Consider the following 13,624-nt stretch of genomic DNA (forward strand, 5'->3'; position numbering starts at 1 on the left):
CCTTCTATAGAGAATAGAGAAGATCGGTAACCTGATACCCGGCAGGTGTTTGGGACTACAAAGCCTCTAATACTAAGCGAAGAGCGGATGGTCCTAAAACCTCTCTGTAGCTGACAATTCGTCTTGCTTTTCTGGATGAAAGAGTGGGAGGGGAGGTTTCACCCACAGATATACACTCAGAATTGTCATTCTAAGAGTCTTCTCTTGCATTCATATGCTAGTTCTTTTTCAAAAATTATTTTAATGTGCATGCGGCCCGGACGCCAGGTTCCCCCCCCCCCGCTTCAATTCATCTGACGATTGCAAGAAACTACTGTCTCGACTGAAGCCACCTGAGATCATTCGAACATACATGCACTCAACCATAGTCTATAAACACGGTTATTTTCATTTGGGGTCCATTCAAACATTCCCAAACAATCAAATGTTGAAAAATCGTATTTGGCGAGATAAAAGAGTCTAAGCAGCCCGTTTCTCCCTAAACTCCTAGATGCCTGCAAGTAGTATCTCCAATAGGGTGAGTTGTTAGTTCACAATTGCTTGCGCGTCAGTATATTTGCTCGGTGTCGAAATAGGCTGGAAATCATGTAGTGGTAGATCTGACCTTCTGTCCCGTAGCTAAAGGCGGTGGGTACCGTAGTTCTGTTATATCGGGCCTGCACCTAAGAGAAGCGGATCTATTCACAAATGTGGGGCAGCATTCAACACAATGCTTTGTTCACACAAGACGCCTAAACCTGGTTGTTGAACTGAACTCACACTGTAGCATAAACCGGCTGAATGGTTTGGGTGTATACAACAGGAAACCACACAGCCAGATTATCCAAGCGAAGGCTAACCAATGCGGTCTGGCGTGATCTCGAATTGGCCCTGTTTAAGGATGTAACTTGGAAAGAACCGGCGAAAACAAAAATGGGTAACTTGACGCTCTCGAGCAAATCAAACGGCCAATTTCGGATTCTGCCCCGGGCGCAGGCTGGATCCCAGGGCTTCCTTCGCTTCTTCCAACCCTAAGAGCAAACCCACGAGGTTTATTGGCAAACAGGACGGGGTTTCTAGTCCTCGCGCTTCAGTTTGAAACCGAGCAATGCCGGAAACGTCCCCAGAGCACAAAGCAAGCGCTTTAGAACTCAGGACCAGCGAGACCTGGACGGGGAGGGCGTTTGTTTGCAAGCCGCTGGTTTTAAAAACACAGGCGGCCAACCGGTCCAGCGATAGGAAGAAAGTCTCGCCTTCTTATCCTTTTTCTCGCTCGCTCTCCCTCCATCTCTCCCTCCTTCTTTCCCCCTCCTTCTATCTTTCTTCCTTCGTCCCCGTCTCTCTCTCTCCCTCCCTCCTTCTTTTTCACTCCCCCTTCTTCCCACCCTTCTCTTTCTCCCTTCTTCCCCATCTTTTCCCCTCCTTCCCTCCTTCTTTCCCCCTCTTTCTCTTCTCTCCCTTCTTCCCCCATCTTTCTCTCTCCCTCCTTCCTTCTCTCTTTCTTTCTCTGTCCTTCTCTCTCCAACCTTCCTTCTTTCCCCCTCGTTCTCTTTCTCCCTTCTTTCCCGTCTCTCTCTCCCTCCTTCTTTTCCCCTCGTTCTCTTTCTCCCTTCTTCCCCGTCTCTCTCCCCCCTTCCTTCCTTCTCTCCTCCTCCCTTTCTTCCTCCTTCCCTTCCTCCTCCTCCCTCTCTCTTTCAATCTCTTTCCCCTCCACCCCCACAGCACCAACGCTACATACATACAAGTCATACATTTTGTGGAAGGAAGGCCCACCAAACGAAAACAAACTCAATTTTGGGCCTGGCAACGGGCGCGAGGCTCCTTTCTTTCCCTCTCCCCGCGCTCCGCGTGCCTTCTCTCCCTCCCATCCCCCGCCGGTCTAAAGACAAAAGTGGATCGCGGCTAATTTAAAGGTTGGTTTGTGTGCGAGCGAGCCACCGCTCCCCACCCCTCCAAGGCTTTGAAGGTAGCCAGTTCCTAGTCAATAAGTGCCTTTTGTCTAAGCCATATTCAAATGGGAAAAAGCATGGCCCGCCAATCGCCATAGAAAGCTTAACCCACCATGAACGTTGTCCAAGCACCGAGCCTTCCGCTCTGGCCAGCATCACTTTGAAGTGGGGCTAGATGAGCTGTAGTCAATTTCAACTCTATAGACTGGAGTAGGGGGTGGTGGACAGGAGGAGGGGGGTCCCCCCAGCAGAAAACAAGGAGAAGAAAACTTGTTTTGGCCTCTGCATTGTCAGATACCTTTCATCTCTGATATATTTCCCATAAATTATTGTGTGTGTATGGGGGGGTGGACTTTCTCCGGTTCTCCTTTTCACCACAAACTCCTTCTCTCCACTGCAGCCTCACTCAGGAAGCCCAGTTCATGTCTTCCCCATCTTTACCATCTCTTCCCCTCCCATTTTCTTTAAAAAAAAAAAAGTAATATCCATGAAATCATCTTTGAAAATCTCTTTTATTTCCAGCCATTTCAACGCCTTGGCTGGGAGGGGGGGGGGAGATTGGGGGACTGAGAATTATAGCGTTATATTCGAACTAGGCATCTTTAGGAAATAAGTTTGGGAGAAGTATTTGTGTAAGGCAAATTGTAGTGAAAAGGTAAGTTCTAGCCAATCCCTCCTCTTTCCTCAAAATAACATCTTAACCACTCCCCAAACTTCTCCAAGAATCTCTTAAGAGTGATCTCCCATTGTTTAGGATCCCATTATAGATGGAAACATAACATATGTAACATTTTAAATAGCAAGTGATATATGTTGCTGATATCAGATTCTTTAGTCATTCTTTGCTTAGAACCCAGTTGGAAAGTTTGGGTTGGTTAAATAAATTGTACCAACTTGCTTTACAATAGACCACCACAGACCTTTGAAATAATATTAGATAGGAACCTTTAATCCTATTTCATGTTTGTCCTTACTTTTTCATCCAAAGTGGGGAAAATATTAAAGAGCAGCTCATATTATCACCTGCCCTCTTTGTTTCTCTTCCAGCAATAAAGCACAGATGTGAGATATAAGAAGAATATTTTTATTTCACTTAAACTTTTTTTTTTACTTATGTATGATCAAATTAACAGATATAAAGGAGGTACTGTGTGTTATGTAAAAAAAAATTGTGAGAAAGCCATGGCACAGTAAAGAAAGAATACTACAGCCCCAATGATAACCTCAATTATTTGGAAGTCCATTGGGACAAAGTATGTTCTTCCTAGTAATTGTGTACCTCTGAAGATATTAAGTTTCACATTAAGCAAAACATGAGGGCTGGTTATAGTGCAATTTTTCTTACCAAAAGGAGGACAAGAAAATAAAATGTATAAATTAAAAATAACACATTTAAAACCAGCAAGATATTCCTCCCCCTGAAAAAAATAAAGGCTGCCAAAACTTAAATTACCTTGTGAAAAGTCCATGCTTTTTCCATTGTATTTTTCTTAGTATCTGAATCGATTCCAAATAAAGAAATGGAAAACAAGCAAACATAAGTTTGAAAGTGGTTTGTATTCAAGTTCCCTTTATATACTAATGGGTATAGATATTAAAATGTCTTTTCCTTCCTTTGTATAACAATATGATGAGGGCATTTAAAAATTTTCAGATGGACAGCACCATGCACTGGACTAAAAAAACAAGTATATCTATAAACTACCGAACACCAACACACTGCACAGCAGACATGCAGAAAGGATCTGTTTTCACATTACATTATTCATTCAAGTAACTTGAAAAATAGGGTGAGGTTATTTTCCCAAACAAACCACAGAATTATAGACAGCTTTCACCAAAAGTATAATAGTCTTCTTTGGTGTGTTCTGTATGCTATAAAAAGAAAACGAGGGTGCGGGAATGGAATGATATCTAAAAATAAAAAATATATAAATTAATTTAGCTGTACAAAATAAATCACTTCCACGTACAATTTATAACAATGACAAGACTACATATTACAATACAGGCACATTAAAAAAAACCTTCCCACTCGTTTCTACAAGCCCTGGGAATTGGTAGGCAACCAGTTCCTTATTCAGTGGCCTCTGAGGATACATTAGTGCTCTTTAGAATATCTGTAGGGTGTTTATGATGAACCAACGTTTTGCATTTGAAATGTTTCACTAACCACATCAGAATTTGTCAGTGTTCCATGACCTTTCCCTTGAATAGCTTGGCAGCGGGGCCAAAGGTAATTTACTTTCCCCCCACCCCATTCCATTTATCCATTTATGACAATTTACTTTGGTCACTGAATCATTGCATATAATTACAGGTGATGAAAAATATGAAATCGCTTATAAAGCCTTGGTATAAACAAGGATGAAAAGCTGGGTCACTGTAAAAAATGTTCTTTCAGAAAGAAAGATTGTGTTTCTCCAGCATTATAACTCTTTCAAAAGGAAGAGGTGGACAAGAGGGAGAGGTATGATCTTAATGCTTTTACTTTAGATTCAATTTCCAAAACATTGTTCTCTCATACATCTAATATACTTTGATTCGGTGTGACTGGCTCATAAGTAAACAGACTTAGATTCATGGTCTCAGCTAAGAAATAAACACGGGTGAATTATTTTTAAAAAGGAGAACTTATAAATGAAGCTTGCTGGAATAGTTGCCCATAAATAACACCAAAATCAGTGATAAAATTGCTTTCAGGTACCTTGAATGCCTAAAACAATAAATAATTGCAGCATTTACACTGACACCAGCAGTATTTTATTTTCCTCTCAGTCCTAAAATTAGAACTCTGGAAAGTTTTAAAAATTAGAATTATTTTTTTTAAAAATGATCACATATAAAACTGAAGACCTAAAGATATGGAAACGTATTGATGTCCTGAGGCCAGCCTATGGATCAATGCAGATTATTGTTTTTTCTGAATATAAATATTTAGCATAAAGGAACCAAGAGAGAAAATTCTGCTTCTTGTGAAATCTTATTTAACTGGGATTGTAACACCCAGTCCTTCCCTCAACTACTTTTACCTGGAAGTAAGCACCATTTAAAGATATGGCTCAATCTTCTATGCAAGCATTCTTAGCATTAACCTTCAAGGAGCAATTATAATTAGGAATAGCCAGAGTTTCAACATTAGTGTCAAGGATTACATTCATGGCTCCATGTTGAGATTTTGAGGAAATTAAATATATGTGTGTGTGTGTGTGTGTGTGTGTGTGTGTGTGTGTGTGTATATATGTATATATATACCCAAAGGCAGTGACTGAAATAGAGATTACTACATGAATGCAAAAAATATAATCAATTGGCAGTGTAACAAATGGAAAATGTAGAGTGTAATAAATCTTTCAAAGCTTATAAAGCTTACTCCTGTCATCAAGAGCATCTATTCACTTATACTGCACTCATAAGCCACATTTATTTATTATTTAGATTTGAATGCCGCCCCGAGCCTGCGGAGAGGAGCGGCATACAAATCTAAATAATAAATAAATAAATAATAAATACATTTCTGGCTTTATTTTGGAAAACATTTTCATGGGACTGTGAAACTGGCTATGCATAAATTGCAAATCAAGCTATGCCTTAAACCTCTCCTATTATCCTTAGAGACTAGTGGGAGTTGGGGGGAGGATAGAAGAATAATGTCTGTTGGGTCATTCTTGAAATCCAAATCGGTAAAAAAAAAGATTCTTCTTTTTAATTAAAATTAAAAAAAGAGATAAGTCCAATGACTTAAATTAATTACATATACAAACACCATAGGGTTTCATTTAGTTAATAAATAGACCAGGTGAACAAAAATGGCACATGTGTGTGTGCCATTCTAGAGTTCGAATGAATAGTTCTTGACTCAGAGTTCCTCTTAGGTCTCTTCTTCCTCATCTTCCTCCTCCTCCTCCGAAGAGGTGGCGTTACTGGATGGGGTATGGAGGTGGTTGGCTGCCCCACCGGCCTGGCAAACGTACCATTCATTGAGATTGGTGACCTGAGGAGAAAGGCTGGTAGGCTGACCCCTCCCTGAGTCTTGAAGTGGGGAGAGAGGGCCCCCCAGGGTTGTCCCCACCGGCTGGTACCCATGAGAAGGAGAAGATGGTGGGGATTTGCAGTGGATCTTCATGTGTTTTCGCAAAGAGCTGGGGTGCGTGTAGGACTTATCGCAGCCTCTGACTTTGCAGAAGTATGGCTTGTCACTGGTGTGGACATGGGAGTGTTTCTTTCTGTCGCTGCTGTTGGCAAACTTCCTGTCGCAGCCATCAAACTCACATTTAAAAGGCTTCTCCCCTGAAAGACAAAAAAGAAAGAAAAATAAATCTATATCATAGGTCTCCTTGTGGAAAGGAAGGATGAAAGCCAACCTGCTCGCATTTACATGTCAAATCAAACACCGGGATGATGGAGTCAAGCTCCAGCGAAGGTGATTTAAAGTAGCTTGTAAAAAGGGAAGGCGGAATGGGGGGGGCAGAATGGAAGATTATATTGCCATTTCTCCCTCTTCATCCTTTCTCACCCCCCTTCCCCCCCCTGCTGCCATTTGCACACTTTTTCAGGATCATCACCATGAATGGTTTTGAATGGGAATGAGTGTGGTTATGGTTTTATGACTTGGTTTTTTAGAATAGTTTTATATTTGGGCTTGAGAATTGTTTTTTGCATCGTTTTTATACGTTGTGAGCTGTCCCGAGTCTTTGGAGAAGGGTGGCATATAATTCAAACAAACAAAGAAAAAACAAATACATAAAGTAAGTAGGTAGGTAGGTAGGTAGGTAGGTAGGTAAGTAAGTAAGTAAGTAAGTAAGTAAGTAAGGAAGGAAGGAAGGAAGGAAGGAAGGAAGGAAGGAAGGTAAGTAAGTAAGCTCTCAATAATCAGGCCATGTAGTCAAGATTTAGATTTGCTTCAAAGCACAATCCACCCCATCCAGGAAAATTTTCTAAACAACGACTTTCCCATAAACCTTTTCCAGAGCAAGAGAGAAATTGCTCCTCATCCCCCCCCATTCTTATCAAAAATTATAAATTGGGGGATTAAAAGAGGGAGGGGCTTGTAAAAGCTACCCAGGGAAATTGACCTATTTTCAGGAGAGAGAGATAAATGGCCAAAATGTCTTCCAAGAGCAGCTGTTTAAACATAAGACTGAGTTTTAAAAAAACATCACTGAGTTCTCAGATAGGAAGGTGTTCGTTTTCCCTGTCATGCTTCGCTTGCCAATGACTGGGGAAGCTATTCACTAAAAGAGCAAAGCCACTACCCTCAAAAAAGGAAGGGATCTGCTGAGGAGGAAGGATCTCATCTTCAGGGGAGTGGGTGATGTCAGAAAAGGCTCCCTTTCAGTGGGCTTAATTGCAGCTTAATAACAAGTGCAACTTCAGGCTGTCTATTCAGACACACAAACACTAAGCTTTCCCTATTCCGGGGACAAGAATTCTCCCCTGAAAGACAGAAAGCCAAATAATCGTGCATAAGTGCACTAAGTGCCTTTCCACCCCTGTCCTATTGTCTCTCCTATATCCCATATATCTTCTCTTCTATCCTTTTATCTTTCTTCTATTCTCTCATTGGTTTATTTTATCCTATACTCTCTCTCTCTTCTATTCCTTCTCTAATTTTATTTCCTTGGAGGTGTCCTCTACTACCTTCATTGTGTATTATTGTGTATTGGACAAAATAAAATAAATAAATAATCAATCAATCAATCAATCTGCATATCAGGCTCTTGATGCAATTGAATTAAACTACAGTAGATGGATCCCAAAAAGACTCACTTTCCTCCTCTGAAAGGGTTAAACGTTTTTCTCGGTTAACACTATTACAGTAAAATAAAAATAAAAAGGATGCCTCCTTTTACTCTTTTATGGATAGAAGGAACAATCACATTTGGCCAATAAAGAATTCTATTCTATTCTATTCTATTCTATTCTATGGAACTCCCTGCCGGGTGAGGATGCCAGCTAAAATTCCAGGCTTTCCTCCTATTTGCAAATAACCACCAAATCTGCTCTTTCGGGCGCTACATTCCTCGGAAAAACTCTTTTCCAAGGCAAACATTTCCCTGCAAGGGGCGCCGAACGGGAGCGACGCTGTTTAGTTCAAGCGCGGGCTCCCGAGTTGCAACCAAGGAGAACAAGAGCCAGGGTGGAAATAAAACGGACGCGTTCGCACGTTCTCCAACGATGCTAACTCTCCGGATATTACTGCGTAGTTGTAAAGGCTTCCTCTTGGGCCGTGTCAGGCCCACGCCCCCCGCCGGATTTCGGCGAACGCGAGTTCGAGGCCAACCAATCCAGTCCTGAACCTTCTCTGAAATACGAGGCGCCCTCGGGAGACGGGCCTTTTTGGTGAGATCCTCCCACGGGAGGTTAGACGGTCCCACGTGGAGATTTCGCTCTCCCACCCCTCATTCGCGAGTTTTCCCCGGACGCGTTTGGCTCGGTCTTTCAAACCATCCTTCTTGGGAAGGAGGCCGCGTTTCAAGGGAAAGTCACCAAAATCAAGGGAAAGTCACCAAAATCAAATCTCCCAACGCGAGACGCCTCCGCCAGCCGGGCCTCGGTCTCTGCCTTCCTTCTCCGAGGAAAGTCCACGGCGAGGGAAGCGCCCACTGCAGCAGCAAGCTCTTGCTCCGGACTCCGGTGCCTATGGGAAGGAGGGGGTGCGTACGTCGTACCAGGACGGTAAAGAATAGGCCCGCTTTTCTCCTAGAAAGGGAACCGGCGTTCAACACCACCATCCCCAGGAGAAGGATGGAGACGGGGTGGTGGTGTTGCTTTTCCTGTGCGCCCTAAGAAATCCGGCTTTCTCCCAGGTTGCACCCAAAGGAAGCAATCTTGGATGATATAACTTTGGTTGTAAGTCGCCCGAAGTCCCTAGGGAGTTGGGCGGCATAAAAATCAAATAAGTAAGTAAGCAAGTAGGCAGGTAGATAGGGAGAGAGGGAGTATATAAACAAATAAAATATAAATAAATCGAAAATACGAATGAATGAATGAATAAATGAACGAACAAACATAAACCAAATCATAAAGGTAAAATAAATCTTGGTATCTGTAGCTGCAAAGTTGGATGTCACCCATTCAACTTCGGAGCTACTAAGAGTGTCAGGCGAGCAGGCCCAAGAACAGCCAGGAAAGGGATCGGAAGCCTGGGAAACAGGCCCCGAAGGCAGGTGCTCATTTACCAGCAGCTCATCACAAGTACTGTAGAAGGGGAGGGCTGGGCAGCACAAATACAAGAAAAATTTACAAGCCAACTTAATCAAAGAGGTTGTGAAAGCCCCATCGCTGGACATATTCAAAGAGAGATTGGACTGCCTGGGGTGATGTAGGGTCTCCTGCAGGGGGTTGGACTAGATGACCTGCAAGGTCCCTTTCAATTCTAACAATAAATAATAAAATATAATAAAATAAACCATCCAAGCACACCGGTCAGCATCTTAAAAAACCCAATACAACAGGCCTCCTATAAATTACACAGCACAGCCTCTGCTAGAGAGAAGTTAGCTCCCTAAAATAAAGGTTCCAGCACGTGTCCGAAAGCTGGGAAGCCAAAACCTCCCATCCCAGAGACCCACCCAGATTAGATCCTCCAACATCATCCCGGGACGCGTTATATTCGCCTGTATTCGGGAGCGATCTCTCCTCGTCGGGACCAGCAGCCTGGAAAGGGGGAAGAAAAGGCCTTTCTTCTGGCCCAGGCCTATAACCCGCATAGTTGCCTCTGCCGGAGGCCGCCGAACCGCCTGAACCTCTGCAACCAAAGGCCTAAATCAACTCCCTCCTTTGGAGCGGGGAAGAAGAGCCTCGTCCGTCGAGGTCCCGGGAAAAGAGAGAAAACACACACACACCGCGCGACCTGGGCCCACAGAGCCGGTCAGCTCCTTTGCAGGCAGTCCCGAAACTTTTCCAAATTTGAGTTCCATCGCCTTTCGTACCCTCAGACCTCACCGAGCGCACCGGTTCGGTTCCCCCTACAATGCAGGCGGCCTGGCACCAAAAAATTCCCGAGCCTCTTTTTCAGCTACAGCTTGCGAGTCCTTGGAAAAGCAGACTTCTCCGGTGGCGGGGGCTGAAGGCAAAGGGGAAAAGCCATCCAAAAATGCGGGTGGGGAGTGGGTGAGAACAGTTACACACAGACAGACGTGCTCCCCTTCCCCGTCTCTCCGCCGAGCACCGGGCAAGAAAGAAAAGCAGAAACAAAAGAATTTGTGCGCTCCAAGGAGTTGGAAAGGAGGGGAGCATCATTTATTCCCCGACCTGCGGGATACACGCAGCCCGACATCCCCCCCCCCCCCTCCGAAAAGTCTGTACAAGAACAGGAGGGCAGCTGCGCGCAGCCAGATGCGATCGGCTGGGCAGATTTCGCCGCCTTAAAAAAATAAAATAAAAATCGATCGCTCCGGTCGCCCGGGGCAACGCTTGCTTTTGGCGGCTGGAGAGCGCCCTGCAACCTCGTCCCCTCTCGGCTCTTCTTCTTTTCGCGGCGACTCGCACAATCAATCAAGGAAAACAATTAGGCGGCCTCCCCTCCTGCGCTCGCCCACCTTCCTCATAAAACGTCTCCGGTGGATAATATCTGTCTTACAGGTCGCTATAAATCCCGGCTGCCTTTTAAGGGGAGTCAAAAGGCTTGTGGCAGATCAAAACCCAGGCTGTAAAAGTTTAACGGCGCCGTAAAACCCAGTTCCACTAAAAAAAAAAAAATTTTTTTTTAAAAGGCTCATCCTCTCCTTAGCAGCCACAGGCCCCGCTTGTCTCACCTTCCAAAGAGCTCTTGTCCACTGTTTGGAGATCGTTGTAAAAAAAAAAATTCCCTCCCTCGGTCAGCATACCGTAGATACAGGGATCTCTTTCTATCAAAGAGCTCCAAAACATACCAGACCCACAAAGGCAACTATGCCTAAATTTTGAAAGTAAAAAAGGAAGGAAGGATAGAAAGAAAAGAAAAGAAAAAAACCCAAAACAAAACAACCCACAAAGAAACCCCACAAAAACCACAAAACACACACAAACCCAACATCACCCAAACCACAGAGGCTTAAAGTTCAACCAAACTCGCTTCTTTGGATTCCATATGAATGACACGTCACACACAGCCCACCACCACCACCACTAAAGAATACAGTGGAAAAACCCAACCACATTCGATTTCAAGAAGAGAAAGTTCAAAAGAACGCCGGTTGCTGGTTCCTGGCGCGGACTCCCGTGGTTTTCTCACTTTCCCGGGCATCTGTGTCTCTCTTCCAGACCTCCCCAGCATTCCTCGCCCGCCTGTTGATGAGCCTTGTGGAGCCGGAAAGCTCGCCAGCCGCCCAAGCATCGCAGCTGGAGCTCCGCCACTGCTCTGTCGCGCCTCCAACACGCGCGGGGGGTGGGAGACACGACATCAGAATATAGATGTTTATGGGGTGGGGTGGGGACTTTGGCTCGCGGCGGTGCGGAGAACGATCGCGGCCGAGAAATGACTTATTCATGATAAAAATGTCACATGTCTGAAACGACGCAGGGAAAGGGGAAAGAAAGGAAGGGGTGCCGTGGAGAGTGGGCGGATGGGTGGGTGCAGTGGGGGGCTGCTAAGGTGGACCGGTGACGCGTACTCGCCCCCGCGGCTCTGAGTGCTAGCGGAGCCCAGCGATTACGCTACTGCACCTGGGCAGGTAGAGAAATCGCGCGTGGACCCGTAAGGGAACCAAGCTAGCGGACTCCAGCCGTTATGTTATCGCACCTGGGCAGGTAGAGAAATCGCGCGTGGACCCGTAAGGGAACCAAGCTAGCGGACTCCAGCCGTTACGTTATCGCACCTGGGCAGGTAGAAAAATCGCGCGTGGACATACACGTCACCGGTCCACCTTGGCAGCCCGCCTATGGGTAGGTGGGAGAGAAGAGAAGCCGAGCATCCCGTGGCGGGATGCAGTCGCCCCATTGCCCTCCCCCGCCGCCCCAAACCCCGTGGAAAGCAATCCACCCACCTGTATGAGTCCGCTTGTGGATCTTGAGGTTCTCGGAGCGGGCGAAGACCTTGCCGCAGCCGGGGAAGGGGCAGGGAAAGGGCTTCTCGCCCGTGTGCACGCGGATGTGGTTGATGAGTTTGTACTTGGCCTTGAAGGGCTTCCCTTGGCGGGGACACTCCTCCCAGAAACACACGTGGCTGCTCTGCTCGGGGCCCCCGACGTGCTCCACCGTGACGTGGTTGACCAGCTCGTGCATGGTGCCGTAGGTCTTGGAGCAAGGCGGAGGGCCGCCTCCACTTCCACCACCTCCTCCTCCTCCGTTTCCGCCGCCCGCTTCGGCCTCCAGCCACTGGCAGATCAGCTCTTGCTTAATGGGCTGCCGCATGTAGCGCAGGAAGGCGGCGGCGCCCGCGTGGTGCGACGGCGGCGACGCGTGCTGCGCATGTGCAGGCGGGCGCGAGCGCTGGTGCTGCTGTTGTTGTTGCAAAGCGGCGGCGGCGGCCGCTAAGTTCACCGGGTAGCCGTGAGGCGCGGGGCCGTAGGACGCTTCGGAGCCGGCGGGCCGAGGCCGGAAGGGCTCGAGGCTGCCGTAAAATTCGGCCGCTGCGGCGGCAGCAGCAGCCACGGCCAGCCCCAACCGCATTTGCCCGTTGAGCGGGTGATGGTGGTGGCCGCCGGAAGCGCCGGCCGGGTGCTCGTGCAGGCCCGGGAAGACGGCGGCGTGGAGTTCCCCGCCGGCGCCGTAGCCGCCGGCTGAGGAGACGAACATGGGCGAGCTGGCGGCCGCCGGGGGTGTTTGTTGTTGTTGTTGCTGCTGCTGGAGCTGAGGCGGCTCCCGACGCAGCGCCCCCTCTCGGCCGGACGCGGCGTAAGGCTGACTCGCTGAGGCGGAAGCCGCGCCGTTGGCGCCAACTCCGCCGCCGGCCGGTTGCAAAGAGGCGGCCGCGGCGAAAGTGGCTTCGGGGCCGGCCGGGCTGAGCTTGAGTGCCCCCGCCGCCGCCGCCACGTGCTCGGGCCCGAAGGGGGCGGTAGCCGCCGAGTCGGAAGAGCCCAAGTCCCCCGGGTGCAAAGGATGGAAGCCGGCGCCGAAGGAGTCGGCCAAGCGCAGGCTGGGACTCCTCTTGCAACTCAACGCGGGCTCCATGCCGCCTCCGCCTCCTCCCAACGGCCCATCGAGCCGCCCGGGGGTAGCCCTGGCCTGGGCCAACCCGGCGGGGGCTGAAGCCTTCCTCCCCCTGCCTGCCGCCGCCGCCACCGTCACCAGCGCCGCCGCCTTGCCAAACATGGAACGATTAAGCGGCCCTTTAACTTCTTTTGTCTCCTCCGCTTCCCAACTCGGCTGCTCATTCCATCCGCGCTCCCCGCTCTGGCCCTCCAGCGATTGGCAGAGCGCTCGGCAACATTTGAGCGGCGCGGTTGGGAAGCCGGAGTTTGGAAAAAAATGGTGCGCGGGTGGGATTGGAGGGAGACCGGTGATTGGCAGAGGCCAGGGACGGGCGCGATTGGCTCCCATTCAGGCCCGGGCGCTCAGCGGGGGACCGCCCTCGCGCTCCTGCCTGCGTCCTTTCCCCCCTCCTCTTTTTTTTTTTTTTTTGCACTTGCTCCTTCTCTCTCCCTCCCCCGAAAAATCGCCCTCGGCGGGAAAGGGAAAGGGGGGAAAGTTCGCGCCTCCTCGCCGAGGAAGCCCTAAACCAGCGGCGGCCGTGGCGGCTGTGACTCCCGTCCAGAGTTGCATTGGGGAGGAGC

The 13,624-nt window shown here is 47.9% G+C and overlaps 1 protein-coding gene across 1 annotated transcript; it reads right to left on the reverse strand.

Annotated features, from left to right (window-relative positions):
• Window positions 1-3,466: 3,466 nt before the first annotated feature.
• Window positions 3,467-13,391, reverse strand: ZIC5 (Zic family member 5). Its single transcript, XM_070751581.1, has 2 exons — window positions 11,897-13,391; window positions 3,467-6,218 (listed from the first exon to the last, which is right to left on the reverse strand). Exons 1-2 carry the CDS (start codon window positions 13,389-13,391, stop codon window positions 5,800-5,802), a joined length of 1,914 nt encoding a protein of 637 aa, XP_070607682.1. The 3' UTR covers window positions 3,467-5,799.
• Between the last annotated feature and the right edge of the window lie 233 nt (window positions 13,392-13,624).

The sequence above is a fragment of the Erythrolamprus reginae genome, chromosome 4, assembly GCF_031021105.1.
Source record: "Erythrolamprus reginae isolate rEryReg1 chromosome 4, rEryReg1.hap1, whole genome shotgun sequence".
NCBI classification, from domain to species: domain Eukaryota; kingdom Metazoa; phylum Chordata; class Lepidosauria; order Squamata; family Dipsadidae; genus Erythrolamprus; species Erythrolamprus reginae.

What these genes read in the sequence shown, in the direction of transcription:
- ZIC5 (XM_070751581.1), bottom strand. Translation starts at nt 13,391, where the DNA reads ATGGGAGCCAATCGCGCCCGTCCCTGGCCTCTGCCAATCACCGGTCTC. An exon ending in CCACAAGCGGACTCATACAG is followed by an intron (nt 6,219 to 11,896) that starts GTGGGTGGATTG and finishes TTTGTCTTTCAG; the next exon opens with GGGAGAAGCCTTTTAAATGT.